Source organism: Podarcis tiliguerta, assembly GCF_965153285.1.
Source record: "Podarcis tiliguerta genome assembly, chromosome: 3".
NCBI classification, from domain to species: Eukaryota; Metazoa; Chordata; class Lepidosauria; order Squamata; family Lacertidae; genus Podarcis; species Podarcis tiliguerta.
Genome location: NC_139536.1, coordinates 77,954,542 through 77,976,593, shown reverse-complemented (window position 1 = coordinate 77,976,593; position 22,052 = coordinate 77,954,542). Strand labels below are relative to the sequence as shown.

Genomic DNA, 22,052 nt, shown 5'->3' with positions numbered 1-22,052 from the left:
GCTTCCTTCTAGGCCTTTCACGGAGGAGGAACGCGAAGAAGAGCCACAGATGATGATCACAGGGTCTGGGTCAGTTTGTTATAGGATACTGGAGGAGTGTCGAACATAATGTCCTGTGGTGCTATCATACCCTCAGGTTCCCTATAATTTCCCATGGAACCCCTACATCACTCATGGCAATTTGAAAACTGCTGAGGCCAATGGTTTTCCTAAGTCAGATGTGTTGGCATATGGGAATGTAACACAGGTATTTGCTGAGGATGGGTTTTGGCACTCTGGTCCATTTGAGATTTCCCTAGAGTCTTATTGTAGCATGAACTTTCATATACAACAACCTACTTTGTCAGGTGTAAGGTTCAAGCATCTGTTGAAAACATAAAATGTTTCTGAAATGGCAATACCCATACCCAAATTCAAAGTATAATTGGTTATAAGAGAAACTTGAAAATTATTATGAAGCTTCTTTTCAATTGACATATTTTCATGTGGTGAGAATCATTCTTTTCTATGTCTAGCACTGAAACAATGTTATTCAGTTCTTCAACAGGGGAAGAAGATAATCCACAAGTCGTAATATATTTAACTGGCTTATTTTTAAAAGAAAAGAATGCAACATATTTCTCCACAGCTGGAGTGAGAAATTATTTCAAATTAGTATAGCATCCTTTTTCTCGGAGAAGACAGTTATACATTAATTCACACCTTACGTACAAAATAAACAAGACTTTGGTTGTCATGCAAAATTCTATATTTGGTTTCTAAGAGAAATAATGAAACATATTTGTCAGTTTCACTCAATGTGTGATGAAGTAAAGAGGAAACATAACAGCAGGGAATATATCATAGTAGGTAAGCTCAAAGCTTCCTTTTTTTCAATCAGAAAAGTTATACATGCAAATAATGCAAATAAAGCAAATAATGCAAATAAAGCAAATAAAGCAAATAAAATAAAATCATTCGTTGTCATCGGCGGTCCATTCATGAAGGTCTTAAGATTTATGATAGTAGCAAGTACTGCAGTGACAATCGGTGTGATTCTCTATCTTTGTGTGTTCATGATTTGGAATGGGAGCCTGGATAAAAGAAAAGAAGAAATAGAATTATACTTTCATTCATTGCAAAAATCAGACCCTTTTTGCAAAGAACACCTTAAAGCTTTATTTTCTCACTTAAAATAAAAGCTATGTGTTTATTATGCAATTTCTTCTTCTATATTGTGATTTGTTGTAGTGAAGTTTATGGTACAGTACTGTTTTAATTGTACACCATTTTGATACTTTCTCTCTATATATATATACATATATGAATAAATGTAAATAAAGAAACACTGAGAATTATTATCTAGACTCACTCTGCTATCATTTTCATTGGCAGTTATAAGTAGATAGAATCCTAAGGAACACTCCGCCCCCAAATGCAATTAGTTCCATATGCTCAAAAAAGATTTTTCACTAGCATTTCTTGAACAGCAGCTGCTCATCTACAGGGCAAATACGTTGTAATGTAGTTGCAACACATCGCTAACTTAACCTTTGCAGAAATGAGGTTGAGGGTACATTCAAAAGCCAGCTACAAGACAGTGTGAGGAATTTTCCTGTTCACCCACCCTTAATCTGGTTTGAATGTTGTGATACATATATTGCTCACTTGAATTATACAAGAGTTCAAAGTCAATACCAATAGATCTGATATTGCTATATAAGGGTTGGAGCCATCTGGATTTATAAGAGACCTTAAGTAAGTCAGAGAGCAGACTGTGGACTTAGAAGAATGGAGTTGCAGCTTTCAGGCACAATCTTCAAGCATGCCTGAGGATTCCAATATTATTCCAGGGTGGAAGGGTAACAAACATATTGCATAGGTAGGTGTTTAGTAGCCTCATTACCTGTTTGAAGGCTCTTGCCACACAGCATGTTGCTTCTGATGTGATGTTCTTTGGGACCGGCATTGTCTTCTTAGATCTCATGGGAGTGGGATAAGCCCTTGAGAAACAGCATCCTGCACACTGATAAATAGGTCGCCCATTGAACAGCTCCGTCATGCGTGCGTTCAAGATCAGTTTACATTCAGGGCAGCCTTTCAGATACACAGAAAAGAATATATTTAGATATTAGCGCTGTTCTTGGTTCTACTTGTACTTCACATTGCAACATACGACGGGCTGGGCTGCATTCCTATCTTGAGCTGAACTGGTAGGATGGGCTTCTCATTGTGCGCCATCAATTCATGAATGGCTAAATTCACATCTAACTTTGAAGACAAAATGGTCTACAGCAATACATGGGAGCCTTCCAGATATTGATTGGACCACAATTCCCATAATCTCTTACCATCGGCCATGGTGGATGGGGCTGATGGGAACTGGATCCCAACAAGTCCTCCAGGCCCTAGTCTACAGGAAATAAGATAAACTTTCTGATCTGATCTTGGCCCTCTTTCTATCAAATGTTTTGGAATTAGCTAAGGCTTGCTTAAACTGGTCACCTCCTCAAGATCCAAAGGAAATCCCCCTCCCCACTTCTTTCCTTTAAAAAAAAATAATCCAGTATGGTGCCATTAGCTTAAATGACTATATGGGCCAAAATGTAGTCAAGGCAAAAACTGTGAAATATTCACTGGGAGCTTCTAACAAGGTGCTCTGAAGTGGGGTTTTCAAGACAGAACATGCAATTTCACTCCTTGAACACGCAGCAGATTTTCAAAAAAACAAATGCCAGTTGAAAGAATTTGTCACATACAGGGCACCAAAAACACTAAGGTATTCAAAATTACAAGTCAAGCGGGTAATTAAATGCATGTTTATGAATATGGCAGAAAATAGAGGTCATCTGGTAATCAGATTATTAACAAGTAACGTAGTAAATCATCTTTTGATGTTAGGGAAGGTTAAACAGCTGCAGCTCTTCATTTCCCACATTTGGAGATGCTGACAGATAATACTGCTTTAAAAAACAACTCAATCAAAAATATTATGTGGAAAGCCCCCAATCAAAAAAGCACTGTTAGTGTTAAAGTAAATTAGTTAATGCCATATCCATTCATTTTTCATCTTTTTAAAAATTTAATTTGCATTAATCCGTTCTTAACCTGAAACTGCTCTTAACCTGAGGTACCACTTTCACTAATGGGGCCTCCCACTGCTGCCACCGCACAATTTCTGTTCTCATCCTGAGGTAAAGTTCTTAACCTGAGGTGCTATTTCTGGGTTAGCGGAGTCTGTAACCTGAAGCGTCTGTAACCCAAGGTACCACTGTATAGGTAAGTATATGTAAGTATTCCTCTTTGTAAAGCTTTAAACGCAATGATGCAATCCAGCAAGCTGCTAAATAGTTTTAACAAGAGAGAGAGAAAAGATTTTGCAACTTCTGTTAAAGTGCGGCGAAGAGGCCCACTTCCATTACACTTCTCTTTTCTTTCTTATTTCACAATTTCCCATGCCAGGAAATGTCATTTCTGTTCATGGTGCACAGATGATGGGAGCTTAACTGGTAAGTTTTATTTATCCAAATCACTGTCTGCTTAAAAAATAATAATCCAATATTTAATGTATCTCACCTGGAGCGATGAACTCTCGCTCCGGCACTGAATGTAGAATACTCAGTGACACAGACAATATGGCAAAAGCCACAGCTGCATACTTCCCAAAGAACACCATGGCCCTCCTGCAAAAGAGAGAAAAACAAAGGATTTCCCTTCTAGTCGTAAGCATGTTTATTTGGAAATACATCCAGTTGATTCCAGTTGAAAGTAGCTTAGGAACACAGTTCTTAAATTCTACCCATGGAGAAGGCGCAGAGCTGTAGGACTGTTGGTGGTGCTGCAGCCTCAAGAGACTAGTGACTTATTTGGATTCTGGTCTCTGAATGTAATGTGGGATAAAAGTGTGGTTAGCATCTTGAATTTACCATGCAGTTTTAACATACATGCTAAGTGAGTACAGATGCATAAACAATGCTGTCACTTGGGTCAAAAGTTTGGGGTCTTTGTAGAATAAGGATAAGATGCCTTTCAGATGTTGTTGGATCTCAGCTCAAATCAGTCCCAGTCAGCTTGTTGAATGTTCGGGGAGTTACAGACCAACTGCGTCTGAAACTAAGTAGAACACCTTTGAGTTCAGAAGTGGCTAATGTTTTGTGAGCTAGCCACTCCTGAACTAGAGGGTGTTTTACTAAGGCACTCCACATGGCTTGACTTACATGTTAGCCAAAACATCCTATTGGCTCAGATAGACTACCGTATTTTTTGCTCTATAAGACTCACTTTTTCCCTCCTAAAAATTAAGGGGAAATGTTTGTGCGTCTTATGGAGCGAATGCAGGCTGCACAGCTATCCCAGAAGCAAGAACAGCAAGAGGGATTGCTGCTTTCACTACGCAGTGATTCCTCTTGCTGTTCTGGCTTCTGAGATTCAGAATAATTTTTTTTCTTGTTTTCCTCCTCCAAAAACTAGGTGCGTCTTGTGGTCTGGTGCGTCTTATAGAGCGAAAAATACGGTAAATGTTTTATAGGACTGATGTTGTTGCATAAGTTATCTGAGCGGTTTCCAGTGACATATGAGAGCTATGTTCACAAGTGGTGGTTGTTGTTTTTTAAAAAAATATTGTACACATCATGGTTGTGGACCAAGAGCCAAACAGCTATCTCACATCATAGACAGATGCAGCACAGAGAGTATGTATGCCTCTCACTTCTTATGAGGAATACCTTGCGTAAACTTGACATATAGGCACATGCCCAGTATCTCAGAAACACATGAAGTGATGCTAAGCAATAGTTAAATTTAACATTTCCCCCTGTCCATGGGAATACTTTGGTGTAAGCCTCTAGACTGAGTAAAATATCTAAAAATGTGGTATCACTTTCCAGTAGATCAGGAACAAGCTACAATCTAGCATCCTGCTCATGAATGTTCCCTGCAAAATCTACCAAAATATTTAGCTAGGATCCAAAAACCCACAAAAGCCCGACTGGGAAAATGCTCAGCACACACACATGCCACAAAAAAGGTATGGGAGCCAGATCTTCAGAGAAAAAAGTGTCAACAATTATCACTAGGTACATGAGACAACTAGACATAAAATTTTCCATGCATCTTTATGAGAATCACACTTCCTAACTGTAAAAGCACTATGCTGGAGCTGGCCCTAAGCAGCTTAAAAGAGAGTATTTTTATTCATATTTATTCTAAACAGAAAACAAATAACAGAAAAACTACATTCCAGAAATAACAATGCACCACAAAAAATGCAATCAGATAAGAAGATAGTGCTGTTTAGGCCATGTACACAAAAAAATGTGGAAGATAAAGGCAACTGACAAGCAAATCATTCAAAGGAATTAAATTAATAAAATATTAGCAATATATTATATTATCAAACACAATTTGTTGTTTTTATATTTTTGTTATAAAGTAATAATGCTGATGAGTCTGTTATATTTATGTGACAATTTCTAGTAAATTGGCATTTAAAAGGAGAGGACTTCCTTAGGCTGCAGTCCTAAGAACACTTAACATGGAGTAAGACGCACCAAACACAATGGGTTTTCTGACTAGACTTGTGCAGGGTTGCACTGCAAGCCTTTGCAGAAATAATCCAGGAAAAAAATGTATTAAGGTAATAGCCATTTTTCTCCCTTAATTTTATAAATGTAGTATAGGGATGGAGGACAATTTTATTAAGTTTACATTTAAAGCTGAATTTACCAGATTCACACTTTTTGAAACAATATGAGAACTAAAACATAGCCATCCTTTGAAATCCGCACGTACTTAAAATTTTCAAGGCAGTTTTCCCAACAAACCAATGTTTTACCAAACATGCATATTTTAGGTAGAAGGGTGCATAAAAATAAATATATTAGTGGAAATAATATACAAAAATACATATACCAATAGAAATTGCTTGCAAAGATGTGCGCATTAGTCAAAATGACATAAAAATTGTTTATCAGGAAAAAGTCACACTAAAGTGCTTAAGAATTCTAATGTGGATTTTTTTAAAAGAAAAATTGCTGCAGGAATATGGGGAATCCAATTTAAGATTGTGAAAAATGAGAAATTAGCAGATCCTTCCACTGCTAATGCAGTATCAGAGATCTAAACGGGATAATTTTGAGAAAGTACTGTATATGTATTGCTCTCTTAGCTAAATACTCACTAGTCGAGCCATTTCCAACACAATATGTAAGTAACACAGGCTGGTGTTGTTTTTACCCTGTCACATAGTTGCAACCAATGCCCAACCTGTTTGATGCGTAAGTTTGTTGCATTCACACTTTACAAGTTAAATGTAAAATATAATGTGTGAAGTAGCCCAAGGGGATTGTTACTTATTAGTCACTATCCATCCAAAGTTGCTTTTTATGATCTCTTCCCCTGATCCAGAGAACTATGGCTTGTATCAAAAGAACTTCAGGTACAACAGAGCTTTCTCACTCCGTTCCCATTGTAGCCTTTTGCCCCTCACCAAAAAACAAACGAACAGAAAGCCGCTCCTGAAAACCAGGGGACTCACCAGACAAAGAAAGCATGAGAAGACTGCATGGCCACTGATGTACTCAGGGTTATGTGGCATAAGCTGCGCAAGAGAATCAAAATGAAAAGCTTCATGTGGCTCCACTTGCATTATGCCTATCCCTGGAGAGAGTTCTCCCTAACAACAACACTCTCAAAACAGTAACATGTTATACCCCTGCAACAGCAAACACAACATTTGGTGTTTTGGGGTTTTTTAAAGCAAGAATTTTCAGCTTCAGGTTTTTATCTAAACCATGCTCCCATTTCAGAGACTGAGATACATTGCACACAAAGAGCTGATCACCATTTGGCTGACACGTTTTTGTGTCTTCATCAAATGATCCCAACACATCAAATGATCCCAACACATCTCGCAAAACAACCCTTATCCATGTTACTCACAAGTAAGCACTACTGAGTTCTGTGGAGTTTACCCCCAAGTAAGTGGATATAGGATTGCAGCCTCAGTCTATGAAGAGAATCACAGTACTTGGCCTTTTTACAAAGAGTCTGCTTTAAAGAAAAGAGATTATATTAGATTTCATATTAACAAACATATCTAAACCATTTTAACAAATAACATTACCCTTCTTCTTTTCCAGCTGAGGACAGTTGATTAAGAGTCTGAAAAAAATAGGGTTAGGAAACTTAGCGGCAGCTTGTCTTTCGACACTGAGACGGAATATACCCTGTGTTTTGCTTTTATACTAGGAAATTCAGTCATATCTCCCACCTAGATCTAAGCCAGTGGATCAACTGTGATGTCTCCTCATTGGCCAACTATTGCTTGATGTAATTACTATTCCGCCATACTGATGTTATCTCATCCTTGACTCTTAAAGAGATCATTTCCTGCATTGTAATATTAAAGAAAGGTCAGATGGTGGGCACAAAAATCAACAATGTTTACCATTTAGTTTTCTCTTGCATTGTCAACCACAGTTTACTGCCATTTTCAGTAATTGCAGCCATTAAAAAAAGAACAACAAAGACAACAGCGACTTCACCAGATTTCCTACCAACTTCTAAAATGGCACAGGGGGGGAATGTTCATTCCCTGTACAGTGGTACCTCGGGTTACATACGCTTCGGGTTACAGATGCTTCAGGTTACAGACTCTGCTAACCCAGAAATAGTACCTCGGGTTAAGAACTTTGCTTCAGGATGAGAACAGAAATCGCATGGCGGGGCCCAGTAGCAGCTGGAGGCCCCATTAGCTAAAGTGGTGCTTCAGGTTAAGAACAGTTTCAGGTTAAGAATGGACCTCCAGAACGAATTAAATACTTAACCCGAGGTACCACTGTAGTCTCTTTCCCTTTTGCAACATTATATTAAGATCTGAAAACTAGAAAATAACATTTAAAAATTTAACAATGGACCTGCAGTATCTTGATAAATAATAGAACCAAGGAATTGGAGGGAAGTCAATTTGTTTTGTTTTGTTTTTGCATTGTTGTGGTTGTTTTTTATTTTTGTTATTTTTGGAAAATCAATAAAATGTTATTTAAAAAAGAAAAAGAAAACTAGAAAATAACAAAATACAGTGGTTGCAAACGTGATCCATGCGCGATGCACGTTTGCAACTCGCAGCGTTCGCAACCACGTCTGTGCATGCGCGGGTTGCGATTGGCACTTCTGCACATGCGCAAAGCGTGATTTAGCACTTATGCGCATACGCAACTGCCGAAACCCGGAGGTAACCCATTCTGGTACTTCCTGGTTTTGGCGGTCTGCAACCTGAAAAAACACAACCGGAAGCAGCTATAACCCGAGGTATCACTGTAGGCGGGAATAGCTCAGTTGGCTAGAGCACGGTGCTGATAACCTAGCCCAGGCTGTGATTCGATCTCCATGTGAGCCACTTGCATATTTCTGCATTGCAGTTGTTTGGACTAGATGATTCTCAGGGTCCCTCTCAACTCTACAATTGTATGATTTTATGATGCTAAAATGATGAAAAATAATGCAGTTTCAAACCATCCTTTTTGCACTCACCCTGTTTGATTCATACTGCAACATTTTCATTTCATGTTCATTTCATTCATGGAATGGCTGGTGGTCCAGAGGTTGTCTCTGACAGAAGGGAAGGGGAAGCAATTATCACCAATTCCTCCTTCCCCCTACGGCATCCTCCATCACATTGTTGCAGAGTTATCCAAGTGGAGCTGCAGGAGGGCACTGCCTTTCCTCACGTCTGTGGATGGGAGATTATATGAGTGGAAAGCTACACACAGGGTTCAAGCCACTATTTCTTTGAAAGCATTATTCAAGTACGGTAAATTATTCAGACCTATTTATATTTAGTACATAGTTCTACACATGTGCACACGAGTCCCACAGATTTTTGTGTCAGGCTGTGTCATGTCTCTAGCCTCAATCTCCCCATCTCCATCTCAGAAGGGGGAGAGGTATTGGCCAGGGATCCTTCATCCCACACTCCAGAACCTTCCAAACCTGAGGGCTTGACTTTACCTGACACCTCAGACACAGAAGACCCACACACGGAGACCTCACCATAGTTTCCAGTGGTTGCAGGTTCAGGCAATTGGCCTTTAGGAAACACAGTTTTTTTCTGAATGGGTGAGGTTAACAGCAGGTAAAAATCATGGCATCTTGAAAAGGTCACAGCAGGCTGCAGAAACAATAGCTCTCTTTGGGTGAGTTCCAACTAATGTTTGCCTTTGTGATCTGTCCAGGGTCCTGGCAAAAGATACTACCTTGCCTTTTGTGATCCACCATAGCTTACCATAATTCCATTTGCTCTTCTAGTAATTGCCACTTCTTCAAACCAGCCCCCCCCCCTTGGGGCCTTGAGGCCACAACAGGTTGCAACGTAAGGCAACTTTTTTTTAAAAAAAGTGCCAGGTAGCATGATAGCACTATTGCAGGGAAGCATATTTTCTGTAGGTTACAATAGACGTGTATTTGAAGATAATTTCAGACCATATGGAATTCTTATACAAAATGTGCATTATATTAAAGACAGATGTTTGTGTTAAAATAAATTTTAGTAAGTATTAGAATAATTGAGTGAAGCATTAAGCACTTTTATATTCCATTTATTTCAGTGAGAGTTAAATGCATGCTCAATTTTCCATCTTTAAAAATCAAATCAAAGTGCTAAACTTTGCGTGAAGTGCACCTAATGGTTATACTCTCAACATTATGTTACTCCCTTTGCTAGAATAACTTAATTTTAGAATCACTTATTATTTTCCCCATTTTATTCTAAAAATCCACTTGTGAATCAGAAATGTTATTATGAATCTAGCTTTTCATTTGCACTCCAAGTAATTTTGTTTTTCCCTGTTCAATGTATGTAATACCCCATTCAAATCAATATTCTCGTAACAGAAACTATACCTGTAGTTTGCAATCAGTGATGGAACAGCAGGGGAGTTTAATTCCCTCTCAAGGCTTCCAGCTACCAATATTAATTAGGTGGAAAATACAAGGAAATATATCTGTGAACAAACAATGCTGCAGTAAAAATGCCAGGGCAGAGACCATTTTTATGTACCTTGTATAGTTTTATGTTTTTACTGGTGAAAGAAGATCTACTCAATAAAGGCCAAATAAAAGACATATGTGGATAAAGAAATAATGTTACAAGGCAGAGTCTACCTCTACTATTTACTTTACAGCTTCTGAGAAATGGAACAACTAATAGGGCCTCCTCTGCCCCCTGAGGGGGTCTGTAGGGCTTTAAACGCTAATGTGAGCATCTGGATCTAAGCCTGGAAATGAACTGGCAACCAATGCAGCAGTTTTAAAACAAGGGTTATGTGAGATCTAATTGGAAGCCCAGCCACTAATCTGCTTGCTGCATTTTGAACCACTTGACATTTCCAAGTTATCCTAAGTATGTAAGTTACCAGAGAATGTATTACAGTGGCCAGGTTATTTATGTCCAAAAGGGGTTGTTTCTGGTGAACCAGAAAGATACTTCTGCTCCAGAAGGCTACTGTGGTCAACAGTATCAAAAGCCACCAACAGATTGAGAATGAGCAGCGTTGCATTCTCCCCATTTCTCTCCTGATAAATATCATCACCCAGGGTGACCAAGGAAATTTGAGTGTCATGACAAGGCCTGAAGCCAGAGTAGAACAGATCCAAGTAATTAGTTTCCTTCCTGAAGCTGGACCACCATCACCTTCTCAAGCACCTTGCCTCAAAAAGGGATATTTGCCACCAGACAATAGTTATTTTAACAATTCTTGATCCAGTGAGGTCTTCTTACCAAGGAGACACACCACTGCCTCCTTCAAGGTAGGTGGCACATTCTTCATTAAAACATTAATCACTTTCTGGACCCCCCCCCAACCAGGCAACCTCCTGAAGAAGCCAGAATGCCAAGGGTCAAGGTGGCAGGTGGATGGCCACATGTCTTCAAGCAGGTTGTCACATCCTCAGGCTGTAATAATGTAAACTGATCCAGTAGCGATGGAGCAGACAGTGCTCTAGACAACTTTGTTAGACTTGATTTGAATGCGATCCAGCTCTGTCAAAATCTGAGTGATTTTCTCCCTAAAGTGCCTTGCAAAGTTGTTACACAAAGCCAGCAAGGGTGTCAGAGCCTTTTCATTTCTGTTTCTATCTCTTTGGTATTTCTGTTTAGAGAAACCAGTACGCCCATTTTGTGGGAACGAAGGCCTGTTAGCAGGATCTATTAGCAGGATGACCAAAATAGATCTCATACAGGCCAGCAGATTCAACCCCTGCCACTGCGCCGCCATCAGCCCCATTGTGGTGCTTCCAGCCCCACTGTGGCTTTGTCTGTGTCACAGTACCCTTGTCCTCACAGCCATCCCTCACCAAACTGTTACTGTATCGTGGCAGTTGCAGTGGCGGGACTGGCAGCAGTACAGGTGGGACGGTGGGGCAGGGGGGTCCCTGGTTCTGCAGGATGGTGAATGGTGTTGCAGGGGCGACAAAATGTCCTGCACCACCCCCAAATATAGGATTCATAATTACAACTCCCAACTGTTTCCCCACCTAAAAGCAGCTGTGGGGAAGGAAGTTTTAAAAATCCTCTCCCTCATACCATTTTCTAAATCTAAATTAGCCCTGAATATGCTAAAATAAAAAGCTAAATACCTCACCCCTACACGTGCTGCTTCAAAATTCAACGTACCTATAGAAAGCAAAGGTAATAATGGCAAAGGTGAATGTTTTTAGCACCCACCTTTGCAAGTTTAAAATTGTTCTCAATGCTGTTTTAATACTGTACAGTATCTTGCTCTGGGACCTTAGGCATAGCAGTCAGCTCTTAGGGGCTGAGGTTCCTTCGCCCCCACCCCAATACAATATTTGAAAGGGCCAGATCCCCACCCCCGAAGTTGATGACCATTGCCATTCAAATAGTGTGTGGGCTGCATCACTGGCCCTCCTGCCTTAGGGTGGAGGGCGGGAAGTAAATAAATAAATAAATTAGACGGATGTTTGTTCCTTTATTTTTCTTAAAAGGATAGTTTGTATTTAAAATAATTTCCCCAAAGCTTAAACAGCTGCCGTGTCGAACAGTTGCGGAAGTTGCGGACTAGCAATAAATGCGCATCGGTTTTGGGATTCCTAGCTGCGTTAACACCTGGCCTCCCCCGCAGACGGAGGGGCGAGAAACTTTGCAGCCAGGTGCGCGTGTCCAGGGAGAGAAAAGAGGAGCAAACGGAAGCGGGCGAGAAGCGCGCCGCCTGCCCGTTGAAGTCTGCGGTGGCGGCGCCGCCTCTTCCTGTGCAAGGGAGCGAAGCCGCTCCAAACCAGGCAGACCGCGAGCGAAACTGAAACACTTCTTCGGTTAACGTCCCGCCTCCTTGCCGTCTTTCCCCCCCCCCCAAAAAAAAGTCCGCGAAGCGCGTCACGAGGCTATTTGTGCCACTAGGCGCGCGCCGGCAGACGCACGTGACAGGACTAGCCCACGTTTCCCAGCCCCTCTGCGAATGCTGGGGGGGGGGGGGGAGGACGGGTAAAGAGCGGGCGAACTGCCTGTTCGAACTCTCCTCCCCTTCGATCCCGCACGTGATTCCCCCACCCCGGAACGTGGTATTGTGTAATCACGTGACCCCCCTTTACGGGGCTCGCGCCTGCGCGCGCGCGGGGAGAGTTGAGGGGGGGGTAGGTGGGCCGTTGAGGGAGGGCTCGCGAGTGCGGTGGCGGTTGGTTGGTTGTGGTTGGTAGTGGTAGGGTGGGGGGAGGGGGGCTGCGTACGCGACGGAGCGGGGTGCGAAGATGGCGGACGAGGAGGCCGAGCAGGACAGCGGCAGCCACGGCCCTGGCGGCGAGAGCGGCCTCCTCCCTCTGGATATGCGGCGCTTGAAGGGGCGGCTGCTGGAGCTGGAGACGGGGCTGCGGGAGAGCCGGGAGCCCGCCGTGGAGGCGGCCGCCGAGTACTGTCAGCAGCTCTGCCAGGTCAGGACGGGGCCGGGGCGGGCAGGCGGGAGGGTCCTCTCTCTCCTTGCCTCCTCCTCCTCCAGCGGGAGCAGGAAGGAACTGGGCCGCGCTGCTGCTGCTGCTGCTCTTCTCCTTGAAACTGGCTCTGAGGGAGGGAGCGGGCGGGCAGAAGTGGCCCGCCCCCCTCGCCGGGAGGGGAGTTCATCGCGGGCCCGGAATCCCCTCCCCCCACAACCTGTCTTCCCGGCAGCTCCCCACCCCCCACGCGGCTCCCTCTTCGACTCGGCCCCTTTGTTTTGCTGCTGCTGCCGCTGCCGCCGCCGCCTCGGGTCTGGAGGGGCCTTTGTCTGCTGATGGCGGCGGCGGAGAGCCCGTGCCCCTGGCCCAGCAATAAGCCGGAGCGTGAAGGAGCGGAGGGGAAGGGTGGCTTGTTCCAGCGGGAGGAAGCGAGGGAAGGGGCTGGCTATGGGGGCTCCCTCACCCGCTCGGTTGTATCTCGAGGACTCATGCTCCAGGTGCCAGAGAAGGAAGTCCTGCCCCGGTTTCCCCTTATGCCACAAATATTTCAATATAACCCATCAGCTTGCCCATGGGAGCCATCTGCCCCACTCCGGGAGGCTTAGTCGTAAGGCTCCCTTCATATGTTACCCCCATAGACGAGCATAGGAAGAGTCAGTCCAGTGATCAGGGTTTCCGGAGTATCTTTGAGCCAGTGTTGTTGTGATTGAACGATCTTTCTAACTGCCCTTGGATTTTGTCAATTAAATCAGGTTACTCTAAACTAACATGGTATTTGTAGTGTTTGCTCAGGATGCACACTATTGCTCTTTCCACAAATGTCTTGCCCATCAAATGTCTGTTTCCACCAGTTTGTCGATTGGGAAACTGTCATTTCAGAAATCCGCTTAGTTCAAAACTTACATATTTGAATGGAAGACATGAACTGCTTTAAACAATCATGCTTGAAACAGATACTTTTTGATACAATCACACAAAAATAACATATTGGCCTGGTTCTCGTGTCACTTAAAGTATCATTCCCCTAAGTGGCATGCTGTTGAAATGTCTTACTCCGCATGCTAAGCCATAGTTCGGTCTTAATGTTATGTCTGAACCCGAACTCATGATTGGTTTCTTCCTAAACTACGAGTGGTAAACCAAGGTTTGTGTTTTGTTTACCACTCGTGTGTATGGCTGACTTGGTATAAGACAGCTTTCTATTTCTGTGCATGTTTGCTCAAAAGAAAATCCCGCTGTGTTGGGTGGAATTTAATTAATTGTTATTAAGTTTCTTTTTTCTAGGTCAGAATGTTTTTTTAAAAAATTTAGGCCTATAATAATGGATCACATTCAGTTTTTGTCCATCTGTATATATAGTCAATAGGGAGTCAGCCTTAGGATTTACTCCTCACCTCTGTCAAACCATTTACAACCATCCCATCATTCCCATCATTTCCCATGGTTTTGTGTTGCAAGTTCACAGGTGCAAGCAGTGGTTAACAAATTAAGATCCTTTGTCAACCAAAGGATGAAGGATCCTTGTTTTTTGTTAACCATAGTTTGCATCAGTGCCATTTAACAATAACAATGAAAAAAGGTCCCAGTATTCCTACAGGCTGGTCCTCTCTCGCTTGTCTAGGATAAAAATTTCCGTAGAACAACTGTCATAGACTAAATTCCCATCTTCTTTGACATTATGCATTATACTTGAGCTAGAAAGAATAAGATGTTCCTTTTTGCCTATTGAGAACTCCTGAAAGCAGGAGTGAATAAAATCAACAGTGTAGTTGAGCTCTCCAACATCAGCTCAGTGTCTCTTGATCATATATCTTAATTGAGATTTGAAATTGTGCATTTTTGAGAGAAAGGGAGTCATGATTGACACTCTTTTTGAGCATGCCTCAAGCCATGGAAGGCTTCAGTTTATGTGTTTCTAAAATGTATCAGGCCTTGTTCATGTGAACTAGCTATGGCATTTAACTTTATCAGTTGCCTTTTGGGGAAAAAACACCTTTGTTCAAGTTGATGTAATAAAATAGATAATCCTGATTTTATGAGATGAAATTATAATTATTTCCATTTTACATGTTCTTATTCCATTCTTCCACCTTTTTTCTTACACACAATCTTGCTCCTAATTATAAGTTTGTGTGTGTGTGTGTGTGTGTGTATATATATATATACACACACACACCTTATTTGTTGTGTATATGTATATCTTAATATTTACTATGATTTATTCACTATTATGGATATTGATGTTTATGTGATTAATAATAATAAAAATCAGATTATGTAAACAAGATTGGGTGGATGGGAGCGTGCCTTGCTGGATCCAAGGAACAGCCGGGAACTTTGGCTCCTGATGGTTCCTTTGGAGTCCCATCTTTACCCACACCATATCTCATGTCATGCATGGTATCAGGTGTGGGATGTATGGGTATGACTTCCTAAAAATGGCCTCGTGGGCCATGTTTGGTACATGGGTCTGAGGTTCCCCACCACTGTACTATCAATGACAAGAGTGAGAATTCCTGACTCCCTAGCTGTGTATGCCCCTTTCTGTGATAAGGAGTGTTCAAACTGGCTCACAGCAATGCCAGAATAGGGTATAATAGTAGGAAAATCTATAGCAATTCAATTGATAGTCTCCCCCCCCTTTTCTAATACTTAATTTATCCTTCAATTTTAAAAGAAATTTTGTGATGGGTGTTTATGAAAGATGTTACATCTAGCTAAAAGGCAGTCTATCTTTTAGCTATGCCTCCGTTGCAATCAAAGAAATTTGGGAGAGTCGAGTACTTCTTAGCTTTATAGAAGCTTGGATAAAGAATGGTATACAGTGTAAAATTAAAGGGGGCTTTCCTTTTACCTGCCTTTGTATTCTCTCAAGTCCTTGCATCTTCATTGTAGTGGCAGGCCAGACACAGGCCTGCCTAATTAGAAGGGAACTCATCAAAAACTCTCCACCACAGTGTGATGGTGCTTTAACAAGTGAAAATGATTTCCAGGGCTGAACTCACCTGGTGTCTTTCATGTATTAATGTAATTATTTAATTATATTTTTATTTCGCTTTTCAGACAAATATTGTATCCCAAAATGGCTTACATCAATCAAATGTTAGATACTGGCCCTGCCCTCAGACTTACAAACTAGAAAGACAAGACGTACAAGGGAAGGGGACTGGAGGGAAAAGGTAAAGGAGGGAGATCAATTTAACAATGCCAAAATAAATTGATTAGTTGTAATCAGGCATTTGTATCCAGTTGAGGTTAGGTGATCTTTCCTTACTGGTGTTTTTGAACAGATAGGCATGGTGTGGCAACCTGGCGATCCTTAGTTCTGACATTAGCAGAAGCCAGGTTGTCCTTCTCACAGTCTCGGGGAAATTCTTTGGGTGCAAAAGTCCATAGTGACTCTGAATTTGCACTTGGCAGTACTGCTTTGGAACAATTGGCCTAGCTCTCATAAAGAAAGGGAATAGAGAGAGGGCCAGATTTGTCCTCCTTCACAGGTGTGTGATACCCCCTCCCTTAGTGATCCTGCTCAGATGTATTAGTAATGTAAAATGAAATTTATTATGTATAAATTATTGCATGTTAATAGATAATACATGCTTTCTGCCACACTTCAGATTCTTTGAAGAAAAGGTCCAATACGATGTTCATGTATTATTCTCTATGTAGAAATATTCTCCTTTGGGTTTTTCCCAATTGAAGCCTCTGTTTCATGGCATCAATCTATAATGTTCATAAGGGTTACTTCCCATTTGGTAACTCTGGTTTTTTAGAATTAAATGATTCTTCACACTAGTTGACAAAATATTCTAATATCCCCCAGAATTCATGCAAAGTTCAGTTGACAGCATGTAGTTCTTTGTGATAGACCATATTAGTTTTGGGCAACAAAACAAAAAGATCATGGAAATATAATTATTAAGATTTTCATTTTAGTGTCCCTCACTGGCAAAGCGTTCATTGTTACCTGTGCTAGGAGAATTCTTTGTGATTTATATTTGTGTCTCTTGAATTATTCCTATCCTCCTGCTATTATAGTGGATTAGGAGACAAAAATCATTATGATTAATATTTCATTTTTAATTGTATATAGAATAGTCTCACTTGCTCATGGCACAGTACCAATCATTAGGCAGAATTTGAAGATACCCCTTGTCTACAGTAACATTACCAAGTTTAGCTCTAACATTACCAAGTCTAGATCTGCATTTCTATGCACCCTTAAATAGGAGTAAGTTCCACTCAGTAGGACTTGCTTTTGAGTAAACATGCATTTCAGTGTATTTTTTTTTTTAAGCTTTATTGCTTTGTTAAAGAGAAGGACATTTTTAAAAATCATTCTACAGCTAGGCAGTACCTGGAAATCTCAGAAGCCAGAGGGGGTTAGACAGTACACAGAGGGTTTATTTATCTTCTACATATCATGTTGAATGAGCTGTGAGTTTTCTGCACAGTTTTCTCTCACTGTCCAGGCCCAGTTATGCTTGACCAAAAGCTTGAACACCATGTACCTCAGAGCCTCTCTTTCTCCAAAATGGAATTTTTGTGCTCTGCATAGCTCTGTACTATTACAAACTGGCTGACGAAAGCTGAGTAACAAAATACACAAATACATGCATAGTTGCATACACTGGTCTCATCAGGAAATAATGAACTCTTCCAAAAACAAGTGCAAGAGATATTTCTTAGTGTTTCTACTCTCCTCTGTCCCTCATCCCTAAGGTAAGGCTAATAGGTCATTTTCCAATTCACAAAATTCCCTGTAGAGTTGTAGCACTAGATCAGAAATCCAGTCTTTTCTGCTTGTCCAATGGAGCTGTTATGAAGGGTAAGTGACATTATTTCAACCAGCTACATCATGCACTATTTTAATTGTCCAGTCCTGCTATTAAATAACGCCTTTCCCAAGAAAGCTATGGCCCAAATACAGTGTTCTTAAGTACCTGCTACCATAATTGGGATTAGAGAATCATATCCCAGTTGCTGTGCAACAACTGGTAATATGTCTGTGGCTGATTGCAGCAGTTGCAACAGCTACCAGCCAGGGAATAGGATGCCACATGCTTGCAGCTTTGTGTTGGAGCTGTTGCATTAATAGTGGTGCAGAGCAGCTGTGATGTGCGGTCTCCAAATCCCATTTGTGTCTGAGGTTTGCTGTGTCTGGTATGTCAGCACAGTGCTTTGCAACATATTGAGGTTCAGAGCACATAAATGTTCCTTCTCTTATGCTCTTTGGTGGGACATGGAAGAGAAAAGTCTTATTCACTTGGTAGATTCTAAAAATGTACAGTATAATGTTGAGGAAAAAATGGTAAAAAAAATTATCAGTGAATAAAATGGAAAAATGGACTCCAGTCTTGGTTATTCCATCTTCATGTTTTCTCAACAGACGCTTCTTGAATATGCTGAAAATTGGAAGACATCTGAGGATCCCTTGCCTTTGCTGGAGGTATACACAGAGGCTATCCACAGTTATGTTAAAGTGCGATCTTACCTTACCTCTGAATGTGAAAATGTAGCCTTGGTGCTTGAACGCTTAGCACTGTGAGTATACTATAATTAGTTTTATGTACACTTGTTTTATATTTTCAAGCTATTTTGGAACATAATGCTGTATATAGTGATGGATAGTTCTTTTAGATAGTAAATGAGGGCCTGACTTACGTCTTTAATACATTGGTGAAAGGAAATGGGACTAGATTTAGCTAGTGTTGGACTAGAACCTGGGAGATCAGGGTTCAAATACCAACTCAGTAATGAAGCTGGGTGACCTTGGGCCAGTCACAGCCTGTTAACCTACCTCACAGGCTTGTTGTAGGGTTTAACTGCGCGGGGCGGGGGGGGGGGGGACACACACACCATGTACTCCTTGGAGAAAAAGGTGGCATATAAATGCAATAAATATGCTCTTCTGCTTACCTGCTTAAGAAAGCTGGACGTGCCAGCCAGATGGAGATGTCAGTTGCCAACCTGGTATCTAGAGATCTCCACGTGGTTGCAATTGGGCCCGCACCAGTCACAAAAAGCGCCTGGTACTAGCTGATTTCGAACATTGCATGCTGGCCAGCTTTGACAGGTGGGACCACCCAACTGCCAATCTCCTGACATCATAACATCATCAGGTGATTGATACCAGTCAAAGTTTAAAGGTGATCATTTACCACCAATCGGCTCACTGGCAATTACATACACCTTATTATTGGCACTGGGAATACTTGCCCCACAGCTGACATCACATATGACACAAGGTGAATGTGGTTTATGGGACGCTATCTCATGCGCCAAATTAGGATCCGTGTCAGACCCAATTAGGCCTGTGTACTGGAGGTTCCCCACTCATGTTGTGAGCAGTAAGAAATTAACTGATTTTGCAATCTTTCTTACTTTTTTAGAAGCTATGCTGAACTTCTGCTATCCCTGCCTCTTGAACTGCCTGAAAACCAATGGAAAGAGTTTCAGTCCTTTATTCAGGTAAGAATTTGGTTTCTTAACCAACCTATTCATCTGGAGTCATAAATATATAATGTTTGGTGCCTCGTGTTTCTCCTACAGTGATGAGTTCTGTTGTGTGTCAGTCTCTCAGATTTATTGTGATCTAAATCTCAGTGAGATGATGGTTTATAGTTCTGCCAGGGGAAAATTGTTCAGATGGAAAGTTTGGTTTAGTTTAGTAGCCTTCCATTTTTTCAAGTAAGTCACATAGCTACTCACCCCTTATGTTTTGGCAAGGTAAAGAAACTTTGTGAAAAAGGGGAATTGAAAATTTGAAGCACTCCACAGTTCTTATCATAATCCTCCGTATTCTGGACAAGAATAGTATTGACGTACATAAATCTGTATAAAAATATGAACAAAATAGTGCAGGAACTCTTCGATTGCGGTACCTTTTTAAAAAAGTATGCTTTCTATCCCACCAAGTTATTTTGCTTAGTGTATGATCCTGCTTCATAATCTGTTAAGCATAACCCCTTGAGTTGTAGGTTTGTTAGGTTTTTTTTTTTTTTAAAAAAAGTATGATTGGAAGTGAGTTGTGAAAGGCAGATAGCAGTGAGCACTTCGAAAACTCAGTGTTCTTATCTCTTCTCAGTCCGTTAGATGCTATCCAGCTAACATAGTTTAGAGACCCATTTCAATCCCTGTAATTTGGAATTAGGAAGAATGGTACAAAGATATGATTACATGGCCAGAAAATTAATGGGAAGTGCTGCGCTTTTACTCTTCAGTATTAGAACCTGCACTCTACAGATGTGAAGTGAAGATTTTATACAAGGTCCACCAGACAGGACATTGGAATATCCTTTGAAATTCCATGTACAGTACAGCATTGATCATCAACTGGAGAAGCCACCCATGCCTTTTAAAAGGCGGCATATCAGGCAGAAATTTAAAAGGCGTGACTGTCGCCCACTGTTGCATTTATTGAATTCCTACCTGTCACACAGCTTTAAAAGGATACGACTCCTTTCATCTCTTTTCTCCCTTCTTTTAACATATTTAGTTTGGTTTGCACAGAATGCTTTCAAAGTTCTCAAACAGAAGAGAGCACTGTGTCTGGTAGATGAACTAGGAATTCCATTTTTGTAGCCTACAGAGACCCTTCTGCTGTATGAAGCTGCATTCCCTTTCTTCATCTGTGGTTTCCTGAGGAATACCATATGATTGCCAGCTTCCTATCATTCAAGATAGCCCAAGAGCTATTATGAGTTTTATGTAATTTGATGTACATATACTTGTTAAAACTATTTTGGTGTTTTTCCCCCAAGATGGCACACACAAAATTGATGGAAAGTGGCAGCTGCCAATTGCATTTCTTATCTCTTCTTGCTCAAGAAAATGGGACTTGGAAGAATCCAGTTCTTTCTAGTATCCTTTCCCAAGAGCCTCTGGATCAGGATGAGGGTAAGTTTACAAAGGAAATGTAGGCTGAAATGTAGCCTACTGCACAAAGCTAAGAGTTGCATCCATTAGTCTGCTTGCTTTTGCCCCTGGCCCCATGCAGTCTTTGGGTGGAATGTGGCTTTTGAGCTCAAAAGGTTCTCCAACCCTGCTATTAATTCTTTGCAGGATAAGGCACTTCTGCACTTCAGTTTCTGCCCCCTGTCCAACACGTAGTATAATCATTAGGTGAAGGTGAATTTGCAGAAATCCTCACACACTGTCAGGTAGGCTACAGCTACATGAAAAGACTTGTGAACTGAGAGATACTAACCAACTTTAGAAGTTGACAGTTAAGTGTATTTAAATTAGTTCTTACTATAAAATAAAAGTATCCTTATTTACCGATTGTTATATCTTCCTGTATTAAGTGGAAATGGGAAGACAGAGAATTGGAAATAAGCAGGGAGCTTAAAAAGTTTTATGCCTTACACGGGGGGAAAGCCCACTTCGTGTACTGGTTCCAGAAAGGTAGAGATAGTTATGCAGGGGCTGGTTCTGGGGTTGTTCTGACTATGTGCAATTTCAGCTTTACACACAGTCCCTGGAACCTAACCCCTGTGCAAGTTGTCGGATACAACCCATAGAGTCTGGGAAGACTGACATAATGTTTGAGATGGTGTCCTTGACACTTTCAGGGTTACCTGTTAAAGTACCTGTTGAGGTACTTTAAGAGTTTAGTCCCTTAGTTATAATGGTCTGAATGAAGTTTGCATTAATTTCCATGCTGTTATTAATTACCATCTACAGTACATACAAATGGTATGTTTATGAATAGTGCTGCTCACACTAGAAATTTAGTTAGCACAATATTAAATCTTGAATTGAGGCCTCTTGCCAAAGAGGGGTTGGGCTTAAGTTTATTTATGTAAGAATACAATTAAAACTATGATAAAACCATAATAAACACAATTAAAAATGTCCTGCACAGTAGGGATAGGAGAAAGGAAAGAACATCATAGGAGGAAACTAATGATTGAGGATTTATTTTAATAAAGAAGTGTATTAGATGTGGTATGGGTGGGCATCTGAGAGATAAATATTGGGTTTCTATTGTTCATTGAAGATTGAGCAGAGTGAAGTTTATAGTGGCTTAAAATTTATTTTTGTATTCTAAAATAGATCTTGTTTCTGCATTGACTGTTATTTGTGTTATGATTGTGTTTTTGTAGCATAACTTGGTCTTGTGATCATCC

At 41.0% G+C, this 22,052-nt stretch overlaps 2 protein-coding genes across 5 annotated transcripts in view; one reads left to right on the top strand and one right to left on the bottom strand.

Annotated features, from left to right (window-relative positions):
* Nucleotides 1-428: 428 nt before the first annotated feature.
* Nucleotides 429-10,762, bottom strand: CGA (glycoprotein hormones, alpha polypeptide). Of its 2 annotated transcripts, XM_083433793.1 has the most exons (6): nucleotides 8,512-8,717; nucleotides 7,103-7,140; nucleotides 6,515-6,577; nucleotides 3,556-3,662; nucleotides 1,886-2,076; nucleotides 429-1,073 (listed from the first exon to the last, which is right to left on the bottom strand). In XM_083433793.1, the coding sequence occupies exons 1-6, from the start codon at nucleotides 8,539-8,541 to the stop codon at nucleotides 990-992; spliced, it is 513 nt and encodes a 170-aa protein (XP_083289919.1). In that variant the 5' UTR covers nucleotides 8,542-8,717; the 3' UTR covers nucleotides 429-989. The 2 variants fall into 2 exon arrangements, with proteins under 2 accessions (XP_083289919.1, XP_083289920.1); XM_083433794.1 differs by lacking the exon at nucleotides 6,515-6,577 and having other exon boundaries at nucleotides 8,512-10,762.
* Nucleotides 10,763-11,940: 1,178 nt separating this feature from the next.
* Nucleotides 11,941-22,052, top strand: part of ZNF292 (zinc finger protein 292) — a 28,957-nt gene continuing 18,845 nt past the window's right edge. Inside the window, exons 1-5 of one of the 3 annotated variants that reach the window (XM_083433792.1) lie at nucleotides 11,941-12,921; nucleotides 15,985-16,100; nucleotides 18,311-18,465; nucleotides 19,314-19,392; nucleotides 20,685-20,820. In XM_083433792.1, coding sequence (XP_083289918.1) covers nucleotides 20,685-20,820 — 136 coding nt within the window. In that variant the 5' untranslated portion in view covers nucleotides 11,941-12,921; nucleotides 15,985-16,100; nucleotides 18,311-18,465; nucleotides 19,314-19,392. Of the gene's footprint in view, nucleotides 14,370-14,651; nucleotides 16,101-18,310; nucleotides 18,466-19,313; nucleotides 19,393-20,684; nucleotides 20,821-22,052 lie in introns of all 3 variants that reach the window. The other 2 variants (XM_083433791.1, XM_083433790.1) reach the window with 2 other exon arrangements.